We start from the raw sequence: 19,542 nt of genomic DNA on the forward strand, positions 1-19,542 counted from the left end.
GATTTATTCACTCTGAATGGACAGAACAATACTCCTTTTGAGCAAGAATAAAGCTATATTATTTGAATTCTTTGGCAAGAATAAAGCTATATTATTTGAACCTCATAATAATTCATTTAATATGTTAGTTCATTAGTATGTTAGTTTTAAACACAGATTATATAGTTTCCTTTTAAGAGAAAGATGAAGCTCTGCTAGTGTAGAGAAGGCACTTTCCTTGCCAATACAGTCTGATTAAAGGGGTCCAAGATTAAGGACAGTGAACTCTTAACAGATCTGAACTTATTTTCATTGTTACCTTTGCCCACACCCTGGGTAAGGCAGTCCTTTGCAAGGTGTATAACTACCTCAGCTAAATCACTGATTCAGCTGAAGTTAAACACTCACACTTTAGTTTTCACCTGATGTCACTATAAGCCTGAGATCCAAGACAAGAAGTTACAGGTTTTGTGCCAGTTCTGAAGAACAGTTATTTCTTGGACCCCTAAGCAATTTCACCATGATTTTTCACAATAAAAAACACACTTAGGCAAAAATGAATAGCACACAGGACATGCTAGCAGAGGTCTCTCATAAAAATATTGCAACTTCATTTTGTCTATCAACTGTACTTCCATCACACACACACACAAACACAGACACTGAAAGCACACTCCTCCTTCACTCGGTACAGTCAATAGTCAAAGCAGCCAAATGGTGGGAAACGAGCCAATGGAGAACATTGTCACTGTAACACCAGTTGAGGATTCGGATTCCCCCACCTGGCTATGAAGTGAACTGTCAAATGGCCACCTCAAAGTTCAGTACTTTTTATGAGATTAGACCATTCTGAACTACCAAACACAAAATGCCAGGACAAAGTTCACTCACCATCTGTTTAGATAAGATGCAGGAAGAAAAGTACATAGTCAGTAATAGTTATTGAGATTAAATACCAGATGTTGGTCATTTGAGAAAAGAACCAGAGATGAATTAAAAATTACTTGAGCTCAGAGTGCTACCTAAAGGTAGTAACAACACCACAGGTACTGGTAAGCAGAGGTCTTTTAGCTCCAAGACCTCATGATTGTCAAACTTAACATGCTTGTACATTCAGACTTTCACAACTTCTGGCCATCCTTATGACATTTTTGTTGCTATCTAGTAAACCCTACAGAGCTACAAGAAAGGGCCAGGACAGTACAGAAAATAAGAATGGCTTTACATCTACATAAGTGTCCATTAAGTTTACAATACCTGTTTAAAGGGAAAGCATACCAGATGCTGACCTGGTCCTCAGCGAGGATAGGAGGCTGCAGTGCCAGGTCCAAGCATCTCACACCCACTTGGAGGCAAATCATCCAAAGATTACTGAAAGATCTACTGCCAAAAATACAGCATGCAAGTTCAGGCAAGAATTCTTATCCTCATATACATTCTTCTTAGAAAATTTACATAAAGCTGAAGAGCATTCATAAGCAGTAATGCAGCTAAACAGCAGTTTCCATACTGCAGTGCCCAGGGGTTACTCACCTTTCAGTGCTATTACTTTGGAGGCTGGATTCATGATGGCACTTTCTGCAGAAATTGGGCGCCTGATGGGTGTTGTGGGATCGCTCATGTCAATTATCACTACTTGTGCCTGCTCTCCCACCTTCTCCCTGATGCAGATGAACTTGTCAGATTCCATTGTGAGGGTGCTGAATCCAATGTTTGCTGGGTTAATACCCAAATTTTGGAGCTAGAGAGACAAAAGAGAGTGCTTTATTATCCTTCCCATGTTGAAGGTCTAACTCAAGCCTCTGTGTCTCAATCTCCTCCAGAAGGAAATGCAAGACTGACAAATTTCTCTGACCAAAGTGTATATTATTGAACTATGACTTATCTTCTGATTCACTTTGTTCCACGGATAAAGAACTACACAGCTGTCAGTATTCAGGTCCTAAACACATTCCAAAGTTGTGTTATTGATGCAAACTAAAAGGATATTTAACTTAAGCTTAACCTGGTTCTAGTAATGTGATAGACAGAACAACAGGAGTAGCATCAGTATTCCAGTTTTAACAAGGCTGGTAAATTCAATATTCAAAACTTAAGTGGCAGAACTACAACATTCAGCATCAGTGGGTCATACAGAAAGAACCAATTACCCTTATGCAACCCATTCCTAGCAACATTATGGAATGAAGTCTACATAGCAGGTCTCAAATGGCTTATTTTTACAAGTGGACCTTTTCATCTTCTTAGAATCTTATTTTTACCAGTAAAAGCTAAGAAGGATGTGTTAAAATAATCAGCCATTCCACCTCTCCTTGCCCAAGAGGTCATGCCACAAAGGCTGGGATTGCAATGCAGGCCCCCTCCAGCCTTATGCCCAACTCTCAAAACATAACTTGTGCTCAACCACACAACAGTAGGAACAAAGCAGTTACTACTCCTAATGTAACTTGAAGTCATTTTGTGCTGCTGAATAGACTGCCCGAGAAGTTGGCTATTTCTCATTTTCATCCTTTTGTGTTACACTTTGTTTCCATTCACTCTCAATCTCAGGCTAACAGGAGGAGGTGGCAGCACCACTGTTCCATTGGTCTGCAGTAAATCAGGTTTACCTGTGCAGCACAGCCCAGCCTGGTATGTCTGCAACCCACATTTTATATAACAGTAACTCTGACAAGCCTGAGCACCTGCTTTATGCCCCAGAGCGGTGCTTTTCAAGCACAGGAACTGTATCAGCTTCACTGAAGCCTCTCAAGGGATTAACCTACACTGCTTTTCAGTGCACTGCAAATGAAAAATTACTGCCCTCAAGGAGACAGGACAGAGTCTACCACCAGCATCACTGAGTCATTAGACTCCTTTGATACACAGCACCAGGACCTTCCTACAATAGACTATAAATCCCTCAGGCAAGAATTCCTGTGATGGCGTCACAAACACTGTTTTCATGGGCTTGAACTGGCTGATCACGGTTTGTTACAGCTTCTGTAAAGCTACTCACTTAAATTGTAAATTGGGTATGTAACAGATACCTCCAATGTGGTGTGTTCAGGACTGTGCCCAGGAACGCCTCAGGAATTGTTTGTTTTCTGTTGAGCTGACTAATGAAGAGCCACTCAGCTCAGTAACTGCAAATCTCAACACTCAGGTTTCAGTAAGGCAACACGAGCCCAGTGTACACATGTGGAAAAGGACCTTTACTCGTTCCTGCAAGTGTCTCTCAGCAGAATTGAGAGCCATCCAGCTACACCTCCCTTCAGAGGCAAATACTTCAATACACACTACTAAACTTCAGCAGGTGCCATTCAATCCAAAAGAGAACCAGTGTTTAGGCACAAGGTCCTCAGAACGTGCTGGCACCTGGAGTTTTGAAAACAGGTCCGCTGGGCAGGAGGCTATTACAGGCTTGTGTGTCAGTAAGGAAAGAAGTTATCATACCAAGACAACTCCTGTACCCTTCATGTGTAACACAGAACATTTTAGTACCCAATAAACATGCAAGTTGTAGCTCCATCAACTTCTGTGACCTCGAACAACAGAGGAATAAATGACAGGCTCTTAATTCCACTGTTCTTGCTCTCGTGCTCTAAATCAGACACTGTCCACATATTGTGACAAATTACATGTTCACAGTAGGCACTTGAGCACTTTAATGCTGAGCACAATCCAAGTCCATCTGCCAGTAGAGCACAGCCCATTCTAAGAGACCAATTAAGCATCACTAGAACAGTCAAGAGATTTAACAGCAGCACAGCCAAGTTCCTAACTTAATTAATCCAAATCCAGATGTATTTCCAAAGCACTGAAGCTTCCTCCAGGTCTCTTCTCAATTAGTGTGCTACAGTCTGACCTACTCTTCAAGAGACAGCCCCTGGCCACCTGCTTTGCATAGTGAGAACCTTGAGGCACTTCCTACTTGAAGTTCAGCTTTAAGCTCACGATTATTCACTCCAAACTTTGGTCCATGTTGAAGAATAACATTTTGGGTATCTTCACTAAATAAGATTTTGCATCAATTTCCCATTTTAACTATTATAAAATCTAGCAAAACTTTCAGAAAATGCAGTGCTGAATTCTGCATGATAATCACTGCCACCTGTATTACTAGGGAAGTCCATCACATCTTTTAAAGGCAAGATGTCAGTACTTCCTAAAGGATGGTCATGGGAATGCTGCAAGCTTCAGGGAATGATGACAATACTTCACAGTGTAGCAATCTGAAAACACTGAAGACTGTTCCTGCCATCAGGGGAGTGGCAAGTATCCTTGTGAGATAGTAAGTGAGGCAGTGTAAGAGGCAGAATTCCTCTACCACCAAATAAAGGGACATCAGCCAGCATCATTTCTATCCTGGATTGGACAATCCTGCTGAGATGATTTGGACTAGGTTGTTCTAAAGCACCTTCTCCCCTTCCTCAAGCACGAAATTAATTAAGCTTTATTACAGCAGGCAGCAAGCACTTCGCTGTGTATCTTAAAAGGCCTCAGGTGAGGCCTTCTCTCTCCAACTAAGTGTGCTTTCTTCTGAAAAGAAAGATTCAATATTACAAAGTGATTCCGGAGACATTTACTACAATTCCATGATTCCATTTACCGTCATTCCCATGATTTCACCCACACTTTACTTTTGGGTACTACAATTAAGCCCCGCCAAGCACCCCAGGTAGGTTACAGTGAGCCTCCCTGGAAAGAGTAACAGCCTGATGCATCTCCTGCCCTTTCCTGCCCTAACACCCATTATCTACACACACAGCACAGAACCAGCTTCACCATCAGGCCGAACAAACCAGATAACAAAGATCTTTGCTTCACAGATAGCTGGTACTACTGCAGGCTGGCTTAGATACCAAACTTATTTTTAAGCATCTTATAGGTACTGACAACTTACTGACATGGTAAAGATGAACCTGAGATGTACTGCTTGATTCTCAACTTGAATGAAGATACAAACATTCTTAGGATGAAATACAATTATTAATCTGATATTTAGTCTTTCCCTGCTCTTTTTTACCAGCATTGTACCATTTGCTAAGAAATGGAGTCAAAATGGGCTTTTTTACACAAGAATTCCAGACTAAGCCAGTACAGACCAACTCAGATACTAATACAAAGCCTACAAAGTCCATTTGTCTAATGGGACTACTTAAGCCTAACATACTGCCTAATACTGACACTCCAATAATTAGGATCTACGATTAGTTAAATGCAGGAGTCAGAAGAACTTTATGAATTTAATGTCTCTCTGGAGTTCAGTAAATATCCCATTTCAGCTTTATGCCACACAGCTCTAGCAGAAATGCTTGTTAGAGGTGATCAACTGTTGTTTAAGGTCATTAAAAAGAGTAGGGCTTGGACAGAGGCTATACATATCCCAGTAAAAACTGCCTGCTAAAAGCTCTGTAAGCACGTATCCTTTTAAACATAATACAAACCAAGAATGCACTAACAGTTCCCCATAACTCTTCCTCATGTGACCATATAAAGTGACAATCATCCCCAATAAGGATGTGCATACAATTGTTGGGTATCCCTGCTCACCTCATCTCCTGATATAGTTCCCACCTTCACAGGTGAGGGACACCAAGGAAATATGGGAGACCCAAAACATGCAAGACCACCAGCTCAGAGGTTTTAGCTGCAGCTGGATTAGGTTTTCATCTTAAATGCCTGTTACTCTCCACACAAAAATCTGTTCCTGTATGTCTGTGAATGAGTCTCCCTACCATGTGTGAGGCACTTTTGAATCCAGTGAGCAAATATGGTCTCTTCATCACTAAACAGCTAAATCAAGTCATAATAGTCAGCCCTACCTTTTCAATACAAGTCTAAAGAGTCACAGCTTGCAAATATCCTGAGTGCTTCTTAAGTCCACATGTCTAGCCAAAGCAAATTCATAAAAGCCATTCAGTTCTGTCATGCCCATTTCACAACAGAATGTAATTCTTAATAAGACAAGCCAGAGTATCCAAATAGAAACCAGTTTTGCCTTGAAAATGACAGAAGTAAATCTACATCCTTTATGTTTAAAACCAGAATACTTCAGCCTCTCAGTGCTGCACCAAAATGCACAACACTTATGTATGGAGAGCATGTCATGTACACAAGTTTTTTCACAGTAGTTGGCTGTGCTCAAGAGCCTGGATCAGTTATTGAACAGAAAGTGGAACTGTATGTCTCTCCATCTAAGGGATGAAGGCCCCAGCCTTGGAACCTGAGACTGCACAAACAACAGTCTTCTCTGCAGACAAGCAGAGATTTTTACTAGTAAGAACTGTAAAAAGCTCAGGGCACAAAGAGAAGCTTTTAAGAGAAAACCAATGACTAAGTAAAGGAAAAGTTTTAATTTTAGATCAGGAACACTTTGTATGCCAAATTCCAGTAGCATTGCTTCCAGCCTATATCCCAGCATATTTGGTCTTTTACAGCACTTCCATTGTAAATTACAATCCCCTCGCAAGAGTTCAATCTGGTAAATAATTTATAATTCACTGCTCCAACAGAAGCACTGGAGTTAAGAACCTGATTAAATCCCATTAGTTTAAGTAGTGTGCACTAGTAATTCACTGTAGCAGAGCTTGGCATAGTCTGGGCTGCTGCAGCTGGGCAGCCACCAGACAGGGAAAAACTAAGGCCTTGCCTTAGTTTTAATCCCAGTGCTACGGGATTTAACTTCAATATCCTTGGGGGGAAGAATGAGCAAGGTGCAAGTATTTTATGAATTTGTGAAGACTCATAGTGAGAGTTCACCTCCAGAAACTACTGTTCAATTGTATTAAATGTAGCTAAACAGACTCGAGTTTCTTCTACCCCCAACAAGACCTGGGTATCTTTTTTTCACTGCCACTATTCTCCAACCTTCAGCTCACACGGGACTTGAACATACAAGCTGTAACAACTCCAAATTTACGTGCTCTGTGACTGGCAGTCACTCCTCCTGCACAGCCTTGGAGCTACTGTTCAGTCAGAAGGATGATCAACAACGAGGCAAAATGAGCTGCACAAGGAATGTAAACAGTCTGCTGATCCCCAGCACTCCTCCAATTCTACGTGGACCAAGATCTCTGTTTCACTTCACACTACCATTTATCCACTTCCAGCGAGAGAGAGTGGGAGAGAAGAGTTCAGTATTTAGCACTGCAACTTATGTTTAGCTTCTCTGGAGAGCACTGCATGGTTCAGTTCTTCTTTTAGTTAAGTACATACAGCTACCTCGGGAAAACTCTGAACTTGAGGGAAATCACATTTCATCAGCAACAGGCTGAATTTGGAATTAATTATATCACTAACCAATCTTCTAATCACTGAAAGCCATATTAATTAATTAAAAAGGCTAGAGGTACAAACAGTACACAGATTGACTTAAGCTACAGAAAGATTCAACTCAGGATCACTGAAAACAGCACAGTTACAAGGAACTGTAACTTTTTTGGATTTATCATGAAGCAGCATAGTACACTTGTTACACTAATACTAAATATGATAATTTATCTGTAGTCAAGCCAATTGCTTGGAAAAAGTGGGGAGGGGGGGAAGAGATTAAGCTAAATATGAGTGACAGCACAGAATTAGGAAGGGAAGGCCTCATGTTTCCACAAGTTCCCTAGCAGTCAATAATAAGGAGCACGTATCATTTATTCATGACTTTAGATGTTTACAACACATAACATTAAGTTAGAGCTGATAAAACTGTACTGCAGATATCCAGCCAGATCAAACACTCTGAGTTCTTACATTCCTTTCATTTTCCCTCCCTATTTATCCCACCATGTAGGGACAACTGCAGAAGCAGCACTGAGGAGGCTGACTGCATTCCTACTGCCAGCTACTCCTGATCCCAAATTCAGTATTGCTTTAGAGCTCCTGCACTCAGCCTGAGGGGGAGAAGCAGCATAGAGTGAATGCTGATGAAATTGGGTCCTACATGTTAACAACGGGCATCCCAAGGTTTTCCCTGCTCTTCCACGCAGCTTTCACGCTAGGGAGAAGTCACTCAAGCACAGATTTAGCCCTTTAAACAAGATCAAATTATTTGAGAGCAAAAGCAGGTGGTAGCAAAAAATAGAATATGACTTCAGCACAGATCCCTCAAGAAGCAGGTGGGGAGCCCCTCACCCAAAACTGAGGTCCCACAATGCTGATATTGGCAGTGTTGCAAGACACACACCACCAGTAATCACAGAAACAGTCATTTGACATGCAAAGCAGCCCAGTACACCTCCTGCATATTAAGCGTGATGTCCTCTCATCGTTGTTGTATAGACCAAACACAATCAGCAGGATTGGTTATGTTTGCTAGTTTTAAAGTGTAAGAACTACAGGCTTCTCTCTAAGGAGAGTCTGACGTCAGAAACACTTTGACCCCAAGTTTCTTACTTAGAAAACTGTACTGCAGCTCTTAGGAACCTATTTGAGATTATTACAATCACTGCTATAGTGGACACAGGCAGAGAGGGGGTGGAGTGACAACAGAATTCTTCACCCTGTTAAACTCTCCTAACCCATGAAAACTCAGGACACAGGTGTGTCTGCTCCCTTGGGCACAGAGATTAGATATTTCTGGAATTCACTAGCTCTAATTACTGTTTTTCAGGCCAGAGCTCCTTCTAGGGTCACCGGGACAGTTCTTCCAGTTAAGCAAAAACCACTTCCCAAAGGGAGCTGGAAGTGGCCATAACCATTTCCCAGGCTGAAATGCCTGAAGAGGCACCAAGTCCTCACTGAGGGACGATGCCCCGTTTGTATTTTGAAATGGATGCCTGATTTGACAGAAAGGGGCGGTACAGCGACAGAAGGATGACTTGCCAAGTCCACTTCCTGTTCTCTCATTCATTTAGCAAATTCCTTTAATTCCTGCCTCAAACTGCATGTTCAGAGACCGCTGTTCTCTCACTCCATTTACAACCCTCCCTCAGCAGCGGGTCACAAGGAAACAGATAAACCGGTTTGTCTGTGCTGCATCCATTAGTCATGGATCTCTTCCAACCCTGGCATTACAGTTTTAACAGGCTATTAAGACAACCATGTTATTCTGGGGGAGGATTTTTTGAAATATTGTTACGTTTGGAAGAAGGGACAGAAGCTGTGCAGCTTCCAAGTCCAAATGCTTTCTTGCACCTCATCTCACCGATTTCCTCGCAGCTCGAGCTGCGCAGAAAGAGGTTCCCCGGAACCTCCGCGATCCTGAGGGTGATGGTAAAACAGAAAAACCGCGATCCCTCTGCAAGACTGCGGCGTCCCCCCGAGCCAGGGCGGGAGCGCCCGCGGTCCCCGGGGCGAGCGGCGCGGCGCCTCCCCCTCCCCGGAGCGGGAGGTCCCTCAGGCGGCGAGTGACTCTGCACAAATCGCGGCCGCTCCGCACGGCGCGGAGAGGCAGCCCCGGCGACAGATGGAGGGATGGACGGGCGGACGGACAGACAGACGAGGCAGCTCAGAGCCCGCACCGGGGGCGGGCTCGGCCCCGCGCGCCTTCCCGCGGCGCCCAGCGGGACGGCGGCCGCGCTCCGCAGGGAGGGAAAGAAGGCACGGAGGGGGTCCCAGGGGACGGAGGGGGTTCCCCCCGCGGCCTGGCCCCCTCTCCCCGCCCCTCAGCGCGCCCCCGGCCCGCCTAGGCCGCGGCCCCCCCACACCCCGTGAGGGACGGGGCGAGGCAGAGGAGGGGGAGCCCCTTCCCCTCGCCTCCGCCGCCGCCCCGCCGCGCTCACCTGGAAATGCTCCTGGAAGCGAATGGGCAGTATCTGGGCCATGACTGGGGGCGAGCTGCCCGGGGCAGGGGCGCGGGGCAGGGGCGGGCGGTGCAGCGGAGCGGGGGCCGGTGCTCCCCTCACGGCTGCGGGAGCGGCGCAGGCGCGGAGCCCTCGCTGGGATGGCGCTCGGCGCGCCCGCCGCCCTCCTCGGCCTCAGCGCGGGGCCGCTCACTCACCGCCGGAATCACTCCGCACCTCGCCAGCCTTCCAGGGTCTCCTCAAATAGTCCCTCCCCGCCGCGCTTCTTTCCCCCGCCCATCGCCACCGCCCCTCGCCCGCCCTCAACCCCCCGCTCTTCCTCTGCCCCGCTGTCCCTGCACTCTCACTGAGAGGATGGGCTGGGGACGGCGCTCCCAGGAGAGGGGGGGTCCCCGCCCCAGCTACGGCCAACGGAGAGGGGCGGGAGGGGTTGCTAAAGTGCAGGTATCCTTCCGCTGCTGCCACACGCGCTCACGTGACCCGGACCCCTCCCCGGCTCCCTCCGGCGCTGCCCCGGGCTCCCCTCACACAGACCCTCGCGGCTGTCCCCGACCCACCCTCGCACCGACCCCGGGGCTGCCCCGGCCTCCCCTCACACTACCCCCCGAGGCTGTCCCCGACCCACCCTCGCACCGACCCCGGGGCTGCCCCGGCCTCCCCTCACACTAACCCCCGAGGCTGTCCCGGGCTCCCCTCACACCGACCCCGGGGCTGCCCCGGGCTCCCCTCACACCGACCCCGGGGCTGCCCCGGGCTCCCCTCACACCGATCCCGGGGCTGTCCTCGACCCACCCTCACACCAACCCCAGGGCTTCCCCAGAGCAGCTTGGCGGTGCCGGGGCGATGGTCCCTGCCCTCAGCGCCCCGGGCTCCCGCCGGGGTGAGGAGGGAGGCAGGGGACGCCCAGGCGCTGCCCCCCCGGCGGCGGCCCTTGGTGGGCACTGGGGAACGGGAGCCGCCTGCCCGGCACCTGCCGGGGTCTGCCGGGGTCTGGCGGAACAGCTGCCCTTGGCCCACCTTGACTTGCCCTAGCGCCATGTGGGCTTTGCTGCTTTGCAGCCGTGCCCGGAGGTACGTGAGGGGTTTTATGACCACATGTTTGGAAAACCATCCCGCTGTTTTGCCCCGTGCGATTTCTAAATGGGAATAGGGCTCCTTCCCCCAAGAGTTGACACTGTGAATTGGAAGTTATTGAATAACCAAGAAGTGAAGGGTTCAACATGCAAGAGGTACATCAACACCTTTTTCTTTCGCCCTCACTCCTAGCCAGCCCATTAGCATCAGATGAGGGAGGTGAAGGTAATGTTAAAGCTATTATATTTCTCCTAAATTACAGTAATCCTTTGAGATGGAAATTGCTGCAGTGTTGCTAGCTCCAGCACTTTTATCCAGAGCATTGTGTTGTTCACATTTTCCCAGAGAGCTCAGCTCTGGGAAACACAGGATTACGGGAGAATCTCTAATTTAATTTTTTATAGATTAGTTTCTTATGTACTGTGTTGTGAAGCAAAGCTGAACAAGGGACCCCTGAAGACTCAAAACCAGAAGGCAGATTAAAACAGTTTCAAATATATTACAATTTAAAACCTCATTATTTTAACTTCACCTCATTCATTTTTAATACATGGAGATGGGAATTGCCAAAACTGGGTTAGGTTTCCAAAGGAATCATAGGCATGGCTCTGCTGAGACACCTTGTGTTCTACTGGTATGCACAGCCACAGGCTGCAGCCATGGGGACCCCTTTGCCATATTTGGGAGACACGAAGGTCTACATCTGGACAGAGGAAACCCTGAACAGCCCATTGAACACGTGGCTGGGATGAGGTGCTGCTGAAGCCCCATCCCTGAGGAAATCTGGGATCTGTAGCTGTCCCCAGAAGACTCCTGACTGGGGTTAAGTACCAAGGTCTGGTCTCTCAAAAGAACAAAGCAAAAACTGGAGCTGAAGTGGAGACAACTTTTCTTTACATGGTCAAAAGGGGCTTGAGTAGCATCTGCCCTGCAGGTTTGTTAGTATTTTAATTAAGGTGGGTTATGAGTTTCCAAATGAGAGCAAGTCAGCAGTGCTGCAGAGACAGACCATCACTGGGACGTCAGGACATCATCTGTCACCAGCCCATGTTGGTATAGTGAGTTTGTTCTGTGTTTTCTTCTGTCAACTGTCCTCCCTTACAGTCACTTTATGGATGCTAATTATTTATATCCAGACCTCCTATTTTTGCTCTTTAGTTTATAGCTAACTATGTCTTAAAGAAAAACAAGGCACAGACTTTCATCATTTATTTCACAAATAAAGTAAGACCTCTTAAGTAATGTACATAGTTATACTATCTACATTTTTATATCATTTTTGTTTTAAAGAGAACCGTGACAAAAGAAAGAAGCAACAGATTTGTCCCTGAGACTTATTTTTATCATTAAGAATTACAAATGCACAAAAGTCACTGTGTATTGTGTGCAATCCCTCTTAGTAGTCTGGCACCAAACCGCTGATGTGAACTAGAGAGATCACTGGCAAGGAAATCGAGTCTCTTTTAAAGTATAATTAAAATTAAAGGTCTGTTATATTTCTTCACTCCAGTTTTAATAATATAATCCTTCATACCCAATCCCAGCTGGCCAAATCCTAATTACAACATCCCACAATATCCATCGTAAAAAAAGCATCTGCCTTTATGTAAGAGTGCTTTGCCACACTTCTATCTGCTGATGTCTTTCTCATCTGTACCTTCTTTACACCTCTCTGTGTTTAAATATCTGTCCTTTATGAGACCTGGCTTTGCTGATCCCAAGGGTTACATTCTTTGCAAGCACAGTCAGCCCTGTGAAAGTGCTGGACACTGTGGCACAAATCAAAAAAAAAAAAATGGGAAAAGTGGTTTGCCATCTTTTGTCCACTTTGCAGCCTGCTGCAAAAGGAACTGCCCTCTGCACAGTCAGCTGTGTGCATGGATGTTTTAACTGACTATTTTAACCTTGTTTTCTATATTTAGTTTGGGATCTCTCAACGGGAAGGCACTACTGGCCTTATTTAAGGTATTTCTCCTACAGTCTATAGTCTATTAAAAGGCAATGTAAAGGGTCTCTAATGGTTCGTTGTGTTAGTGCCCCTCTTGATTAGTGACTGCTACTCTCCTGCTCCCTTGTACAAGGCAGAGCCACAGCATCCAGCAGCTGAGAAGAGCGTAATCCCTAGAAATCCTTTAACAAAGCAAATGGAAAAGCTCCTGGTAAATGTTTCTCTATTTATTTCAGAAGTTGTTCTCATCCAAATATTTGGTTTTCTGGCTCATCCTATGGATGGCAGCCTGATGCTTTTTTTTTTTCTTTTTCAGTGTTTGAAAACAGCCCTGAGAAGAGCTGCATTTTTGTCTTGGAGAGGCTGTTATTTACATGGAAAAAATATTGTATGTATTGTGCATGTTTCTAGTCTTCTTCCCACAGAATCATCCAAGGAAGTTCTTGCTCAACAACATCCGTTCAAATCACCACTTTACTGCACGAGTGTTCATTTTGCAAACTTTTGGCTACTTTGCTGTTTTGATCCAAAAAAAGTCAAATGGCACTGGCACATCTTCTGGCCTGTATTAGAGAGTGTCCACTGCAGACCTGCCCAAGTGGGATCACGTGCAGCTCCAAGGGGTGGAGAGTCTGCATCTTGGACTTGCTCGTCCTCGTGCCTGATGGTTGAAACTGCTGGAGAGCTGCTGCCTGTGGCACAGCACTGACGGCAGGATGTTGATCCACATCTGTTCCCAGCTCAGCGCTGCCTGGCGCCGTCGGAGTGTCAATGTTTTGCTTACCAGATAAATGCAAACCTCGGGACAGCTGTGTCAGCTGTCACACCGAGATGTGGTGGTGCAGCAACGTCAGAGCGTCACAACAGCTCCTAAAGTTCCGATTTGGTCTCTCCTGGAGAAAATTGGTATTTCATGGATCTCGAGGCCCTCACTGACTGTTTGCCTCAGAATCCAGTTTGAAACTGTACTCCTTGTTTTTCAAACCACACCCTCGCTCCTTGGACTTCTTTCCAGCTTGTCTCCTGGAGACGTGGAGCCCTCCCCTTTCCTCCCCTCTGTCTCTTCTCTCCTTCCAACAGGCTCCTCACTGCTGAGTCAAGAACTGTCTCCTCTCACCGTCTCCCATCCAGAGCTGACTCCTTGTGCGTGTCCTGCAGTCATTCTCCATTTTAGTGCAAAGTTCCATTCAAATAATGCTCTTTTCTCCTGGAATTCAATTCTTTTTTTCCATCTCTTCTTACTGAATGCATAACTCTGGGTCATACAAAGCGCTCTGAGGCTCTGGATGAGTTTCTTCTGTGGTTTGTGTAAGTCATTGTGCAAGCTCCTGAGACCCAGCTGGCAAAAATGGTAATGTTTTTTAAGAAATTATTTGAAATTTAAAGATTCTGTTGCAGAGTTGTTTAATATGTAATTGTTTAATGTTTAAATTCCCTCTAGTTCATTCTTTGAAAGAAGAATGGCATTGCACATGCTTAGAATTTAAAGGCAATCCCCTGTTATGGTGGATTTAACTCCTGACGTGTTCTTGATAAAGGTCACTTTATGAATTTAGTTCAGTATGTGAAGCCCCACCCTGTAGTCCCTGTACATGAAAGCTCTGCTGGAGATTATAATCCCCATCATCTCCATCAGCAGATTCTGATGGCATTTAATGTCAAAATGAACAGAAGTGTCTGGAGGCAGTAGCAGTGCAGGCTGGAGGTCTTGAGGTTCCCCACAGAGAATGCCATGGTGAGACATAATTTACTTGTAGCTTGCAAACAATATGCCTGTCTTGCCTCCCAGAAGCATTTCCATTGGAAGGAGCCATTTCTGTCCACGAGCAGTACACGGACATCGACGCTCTCTGTGCATTCCTAGAGCCGTTTGCTCCTTCCCTGGACACTGGTGTTCTCCAGGCTCTGCAGCACAGGTGCTGAATCCCTCACGTGGCAGTTTCTCAGCTGAAATTGCAGCTCCTCCAACCAGCCTTGTAAAAACAGAGATCTACTGGTGAGTGACGCGAAGCCGGATAAAGGGCACGGGAGTCAACGTGTGCCTTCAGAATCCTGACAGATGGATCAGGGCTGTGTGCTACAACAACCTTTGGAGAAGCTGAATTCCTCCTGGGTGTTTCCTCTGGCAGCTCATTCATCAAGCAGATAGAGGGCGAATGTGTTCTTTGAAAACATAACCAGTGGCAAGGGATGAGGGAGCTGATATAAATCCAGGGTGCATCTCTCACTAATTTCACCAGGTCTGGAATGACAGAAACCAAGCCACGCTTCTAAACAGACCGAGTAAAATCTTAGCCTAGATGGTGCGAGTGGTTGAACACCACTCAGGAGCATAACTAGTCAGTGTGCACAAATAGGGCACGAGAAAGGGCTGGGAGGGACCTGGAGGGGTCTGCTGGTTGTCACCTCTGTCCTACAGCGAGGCTGAATGTGCCAATTGCAGATTAACAGGGTGATTTGGGAAATGCTGAATATATTGACTGTTAGGGCCTTTTAGCTATTTCCTTTGAAATAGACCCTTGACAGGGAAAACCTCAGTGTTCATTTTCTTAACATTATTACATTATCCAGGAAAGAGAATGAAGCCAAGAAAAGCAGAAACCCTGTTACATTTTCGAGTATAGTGGTAAACTATGCAGATTGTAAACAGACTTTTTATTTTCTATAGGGCATTTAAAATATATTTCCCCTTCTCTTAATCCTGGCAAGAAACACTCTCTAAACTCATAAGCTGTGAATTCCCCCATCTCCAGAAGGAAACAACTCTTTATGACTGTTCTTGTTTGCCTTGCTTCCTTCTCCCCACCACAGTAAGTTTTGAGACCAGTGGCCAAATTCAGCCATGTGTGATGGAGAGGAATAAGCTCAAAGAAACTGGATTCCAGCAACTTTCATGAAAATAGGCAGCCAGAGAGCGGAGAGACTTTTATTTAGAAGGAATGGCTGAAGTGGGAGTTCAGCCCTTACTGGAAAATCTGTGAAGTCAGTGCAAACTGTGGGGGAAAAAAAAGTCTTTGACCAAGGTCTGCACCTTCTTGAATTAGTTTTATTGTTCATGAAATATTTTTGTTCCATTCCTTTATTCCCAAATTCCTGCTTTTGTATGAATCTGTACCTTTGTCTGCATTAACTTTAAAGATAGGTTCAGAAATGCTGTCCTGAAAACACCATTATTTCCTGAACTATGTTCTCCCCTTCAAAACCAGGTTTTTGTTAGACCATGTAATGCTGTTCTATGTAACACAAAGGCCCTGTTTTTTTATTATCAGCTTGTAGGATTTCAGGAAGCTGAAGATAAAAGTGACCCTAATTTTCGTATTCACTCTTGGCTTTCTCTGTCTTGAACTGTTTGTGGAACAGGTTTAATGGACGTTCTCTGCATTTCTTGGTTCTTAATGACATACACAACCTGAATGTAACAGACTGGCTTTTCTTGAACTTCAGTCTTAACTAGAATTTTCAAGACACAAACACAACACAAAGATGTTTCCCAAAGAGGTTTAACAATCACACGTTTGCTGCCTTTTAGATTTTTGACAACACAAGCAAGATGGCTGAGCTGGAATAAAATGTAGGCAAGCACAGGCTTACATGCTCAAAGTCCTCATAATGAAGTGACTAAGGTACCTTAAAAAAAATTCCTACTAAGTGCTGGCAGAAGCAATCCATAAACACTTTGCTACCCTGTCACTAGAATGAATTTAGATGACACAAGATGAAGACAGCCATGCCCCTTTATGCCAGAGCTTTCAGTGTAAGTGATGCTACTTAGGTGAAGGGTGTTGAATAAAGGGAGAAAACCTCCCGTGCAGAGGCCTTAACAAGCACCAGAGGGAATTTACAATCCTATCTCTTTAGACAGATCTTCCCCACTTTAAAGAATGTTTGGTACTTTCTACTTTTCTAAAGGCCCGAGGGGTGCCCTGAAATGTAAAAAAATTACACCAAGTTTTTGGCAAACTGTGCTGTTCCAGATATGTAGAGTATCCTTAGCAAACACAAAAATGAAAGGGGAAGCATACAAAATGCTAGTTAAACCATTTATTTAGCATTTTGTCGTCATGTTGCTTTGAGGATTTTTGGTTCCCATCATGGAAAAATGTGATCTAATAAAGTACTAATTTCAAAAAGAATATATGGAGGTTATTATACAGAAGCTTTTAATTGTCTCCTTTCTGCACCAAGCCATACTGCATCTTAAGGGGTGAGTTCTAGCCCCAGTGTTGGAATTTTCCCTCTTCCATCTTAGCTCTCTACAAGTCATTTGCTCCAACTCAACCAGAGTCTAGTGCTTAAAATTCTGGATGGAGTGAGGCTCCAGCTCCAGCACATCAGAAGTGAGTCATCTTTGCGTGTTTCTATCCATTCATGAAGACTGAAACATGTTAATAATAAGCAGCTCTTCTTTTGTTTCTTTGGTTATGCTGGAAGAGGAGAACTAAAGAATTGAAAGAAACAAGTTTAGTGTTAAGAAATAAGCACTTTCATGAGCCCTCCAAAAGATCCTTAAACATCCACATATTTTTCTCTTGTAGCCCAGAATGTGACCGAGACAGCACATGATGTGTTGCCTGATGCAAGAACTATGTTCAGTTAATGCATATTGCCAAGTTTGTGTCTGCAAACAGGAGCTTGAATTGCTGTGTCTGGGCTGTGTCTGATTGTACTCATTCACAAAGCCAGCAAAATAGCTGGAAAAGTGGTAGAATACAGGAAACTGTTGAGCTTTTTGATCAATTATTCCAAAACAAGAATGATCAAATACAGGCCATAGGATTAAAACACAGCTGGAATCCATCCTCATTTGTAACATAAAGTTAAACATTTTGGAATGGTCTGTCCCTTCCCAGTCCACCCACTCGTGTCAAAAGATGATGCAGTTGGATTTGCTGGTGATACCAAGATCCTGGTAAGCTACAGGCCTGGTCCCTCTGGATAGTCAGATGTGTTCGCTGGTGTGTCACCTCCTCAGCTGCTGGGTTACAAAGCAACAAGGTACCATTTATTACACTGCTGATCTCAGATAGCACTTCCTCTGTCATCTCCATTCATAGTTACAGATGACATGCAGAATTATTTTCAGCTCTGTTTGGCTCGTGTGCAATCCAATTTTGCAGCTCCCCTCTGGATTCTGTAAATACAACAGCAGGGAGAAGCCACCTTTTGTCCCCTTGTGCCAGGAGGACCTGCCAGACATCAACATGGACCAAACTGCTTTCTGTAAGTCTGCTCACAGATTTCATAATCCATCTGTTTTCTGTAAAATGCAGTTATTTACAGCAAAGTTCCCTCCACTGTACAGTAAGTGGCTGTTTATGTTGCTATTTCTGATGAGGCTCAATACTGTCTATTTTTCATTCTATCTCAGCACTGCCTTTAATTGCCTCTTTCCCCCAGATTTACGTATTATCCCTCCCGGCTGTTCACACACAGACTTCCCTTTCCTGGCAATCTTCCAGTCGCTCCGTACTCCAGGCAGAGGTACTAAAACAGCAAAGCAGTTGATGAGAGCTAAAATAAATCTACATTCTGTTATACTGTGTGGCCCAGAGATGACTGAGCAATTGAACAACAGAGCAGCCGAGACACGTCAGAGGTTCTTTTCCTTTTCCTGACTGTTAATTTTATGTACTTTTGAGCAGGTACATAACAGGGTTGTAGAGGCTTAACAAATGACTCTTCAAATGTTTTCAAATGCCATTATTTAGCACCACTGCAAGGTAGAGTAAGTCAGAATTAATGATTCTCTCAAATACCAAGTGAAAATTGTTTTTACAGGAATCGGCTTCATAACCCTGACACTTGAGACACCTGGAAAAGCAGAGACATTCCCTGGAGATCTGCTGAGGTCATTAACACAGCCAGGCTGACTCATCAATGCATCTACATGTGCCCAAGTGCAAATATATAAGGGAGTTTAATGGTTTTAATGTAGTGCTCAACATAAATATGCACTTATTTTGTAAATAAGTACCTTCTTGAATTAAGGCTCCAGCTTCTTGCCTTCTAATGCACCCAGACCCCACTGCTCAGTCATTGCCAGCAGCTGCTCGTGTCCAGTGACACCTGGGAAGCAGCAATGTGCTGCTGTGTCCCACAGAGGAGCTGCTTTGGTTGTGCTCTTTGTCTTACCTCTCCTGGGCACAGGTGAAGCCCTCAGGCTCCTGGCAGGCTGCCATGGTAAACCCAGCATGCTGCATGCTGGCTCGAGTGGGCAGTAAAGGCCTCGATATTGCATCTCAAACACTGATTAGTAAAGCAGGCAATTGAAAAAAGTGTTTGTTTAGCTTATGGAGATTGTGGAAAAGAAAACAGCTCCAGAAATTCAAAGCTAGAAATGCTAGAGCAGGCACATCAGACTTCTAAGAATGAGCTTCCACGCCTCCACCCTCAGCTGCAAGGATGAAGGTCTTTCTTAGACAAGCAGTTGAAATGCAGTTCAACAAAAAGCCACTCAGAAGGGTCAAGAGCAAGGATTCAGGCAGTAAAATAAACACCTGGAGATGGAAAAATCCTTCTCCATATTTCCTCCCACATGTTTTGGAATTATTGTGCCAGGAAATTATTAAATCACACAAGTTTCAATAATGAATGTATTGCTTGGATGGCATGGGAAATTTCTGAGGGATACGGCTAAGGAAATAAAAACATTGAAAAGTCAGTGATGAAAGGTCAGATAGATGAGTAGGACTAAACCATTATATGGACCTCTGGAAACAGTGCTGGTATGGGAGGATATTCCTCTGATTGACACAAGTGAGTATTAAGAGGAGGTGTGGGCATAAAATGCAGAGGGATCTTTGTTTAGTATTTTCTGCTGTA

The 19,542-nt window shown here is 44.8% G+C and overlaps 1 protein-coding gene and 1 long non-coding RNA gene across 8 annotated transcripts in view; one reads left to right on the forward strand and one right to left on the reverse strand.

Moving 5' to 3' along the window:
• Positions 1-9,874, reverse strand: part of CLTCL1 (clathrin heavy chain like 1) — a 35,513-nt gene extending 25,639 nt beyond the window's left edge. For 2 of the 5 annotated variants that reach the window (XM_027714360.2, XM_027714358.2), the window contains exons 1-3: positions 9,678-9,873; positions 1,513-1,720; positions 871-873 (exon numbers count right to left, since the gene is read on the reverse strand). In XM_027714360.2, coding sequence (XP_027570161.1) covers positions 871-873; positions 1,513-1,720; positions 9,678-9,719 — 253 coding nt within the window. In that variant the 5' untranslated portion in view covers positions 9,720-9,873. Of the gene's footprint in view, positions 1-870; positions 874-1,512; positions 1,721-9,677 lie in introns of all 5 variants that reach the window. The other 3 variants (XM_027714363.2, XM_027714359.2, XM_027714362.2) reach the window with 3 other exon arrangements.
• Positions 9,875-10,394: 520 nt separating this feature from the next.
• On the forward strand, positions 10,395-19,513 carry LOC113984342. Of its 3 annotated transcripts, none has more exons than XR_005564603.1 (5): positions 10,395-10,769; positions 12,854-12,931; positions 13,037-17,940; positions 18,118-18,316; positions 18,499-19,513. It is a non-coding gene; the product is annotated as an uncharacterized LOC113984342 (long non-coding RNA). The 3 variants fall into 3 exon arrangements; XR_005564604.1 differs by having other exon boundaries at positions 18,118-18,201; XR_003539472.2 differs by having other exon boundaries at positions 18,154-18,316.
• The last annotated feature ends 29 nt before the right edge of the window (positions 19,514-19,542 follow it).

Source organism: Pipra filicauda, unplaced genomic scaffold (genome assembly GCF_003945595.2).
Source record: "Pipra filicauda isolate LSUMZ 115617 unplaced genomic scaffold, ASM394559v2 scaffold33_size4404698_pilon, whole genome shotgun sequence".
Classification (NCBI taxonomy): Eukaryota; Metazoa; Chordata; class Aves; order Passeriformes; family Pipridae; genus Pipra; species Pipra filicauda.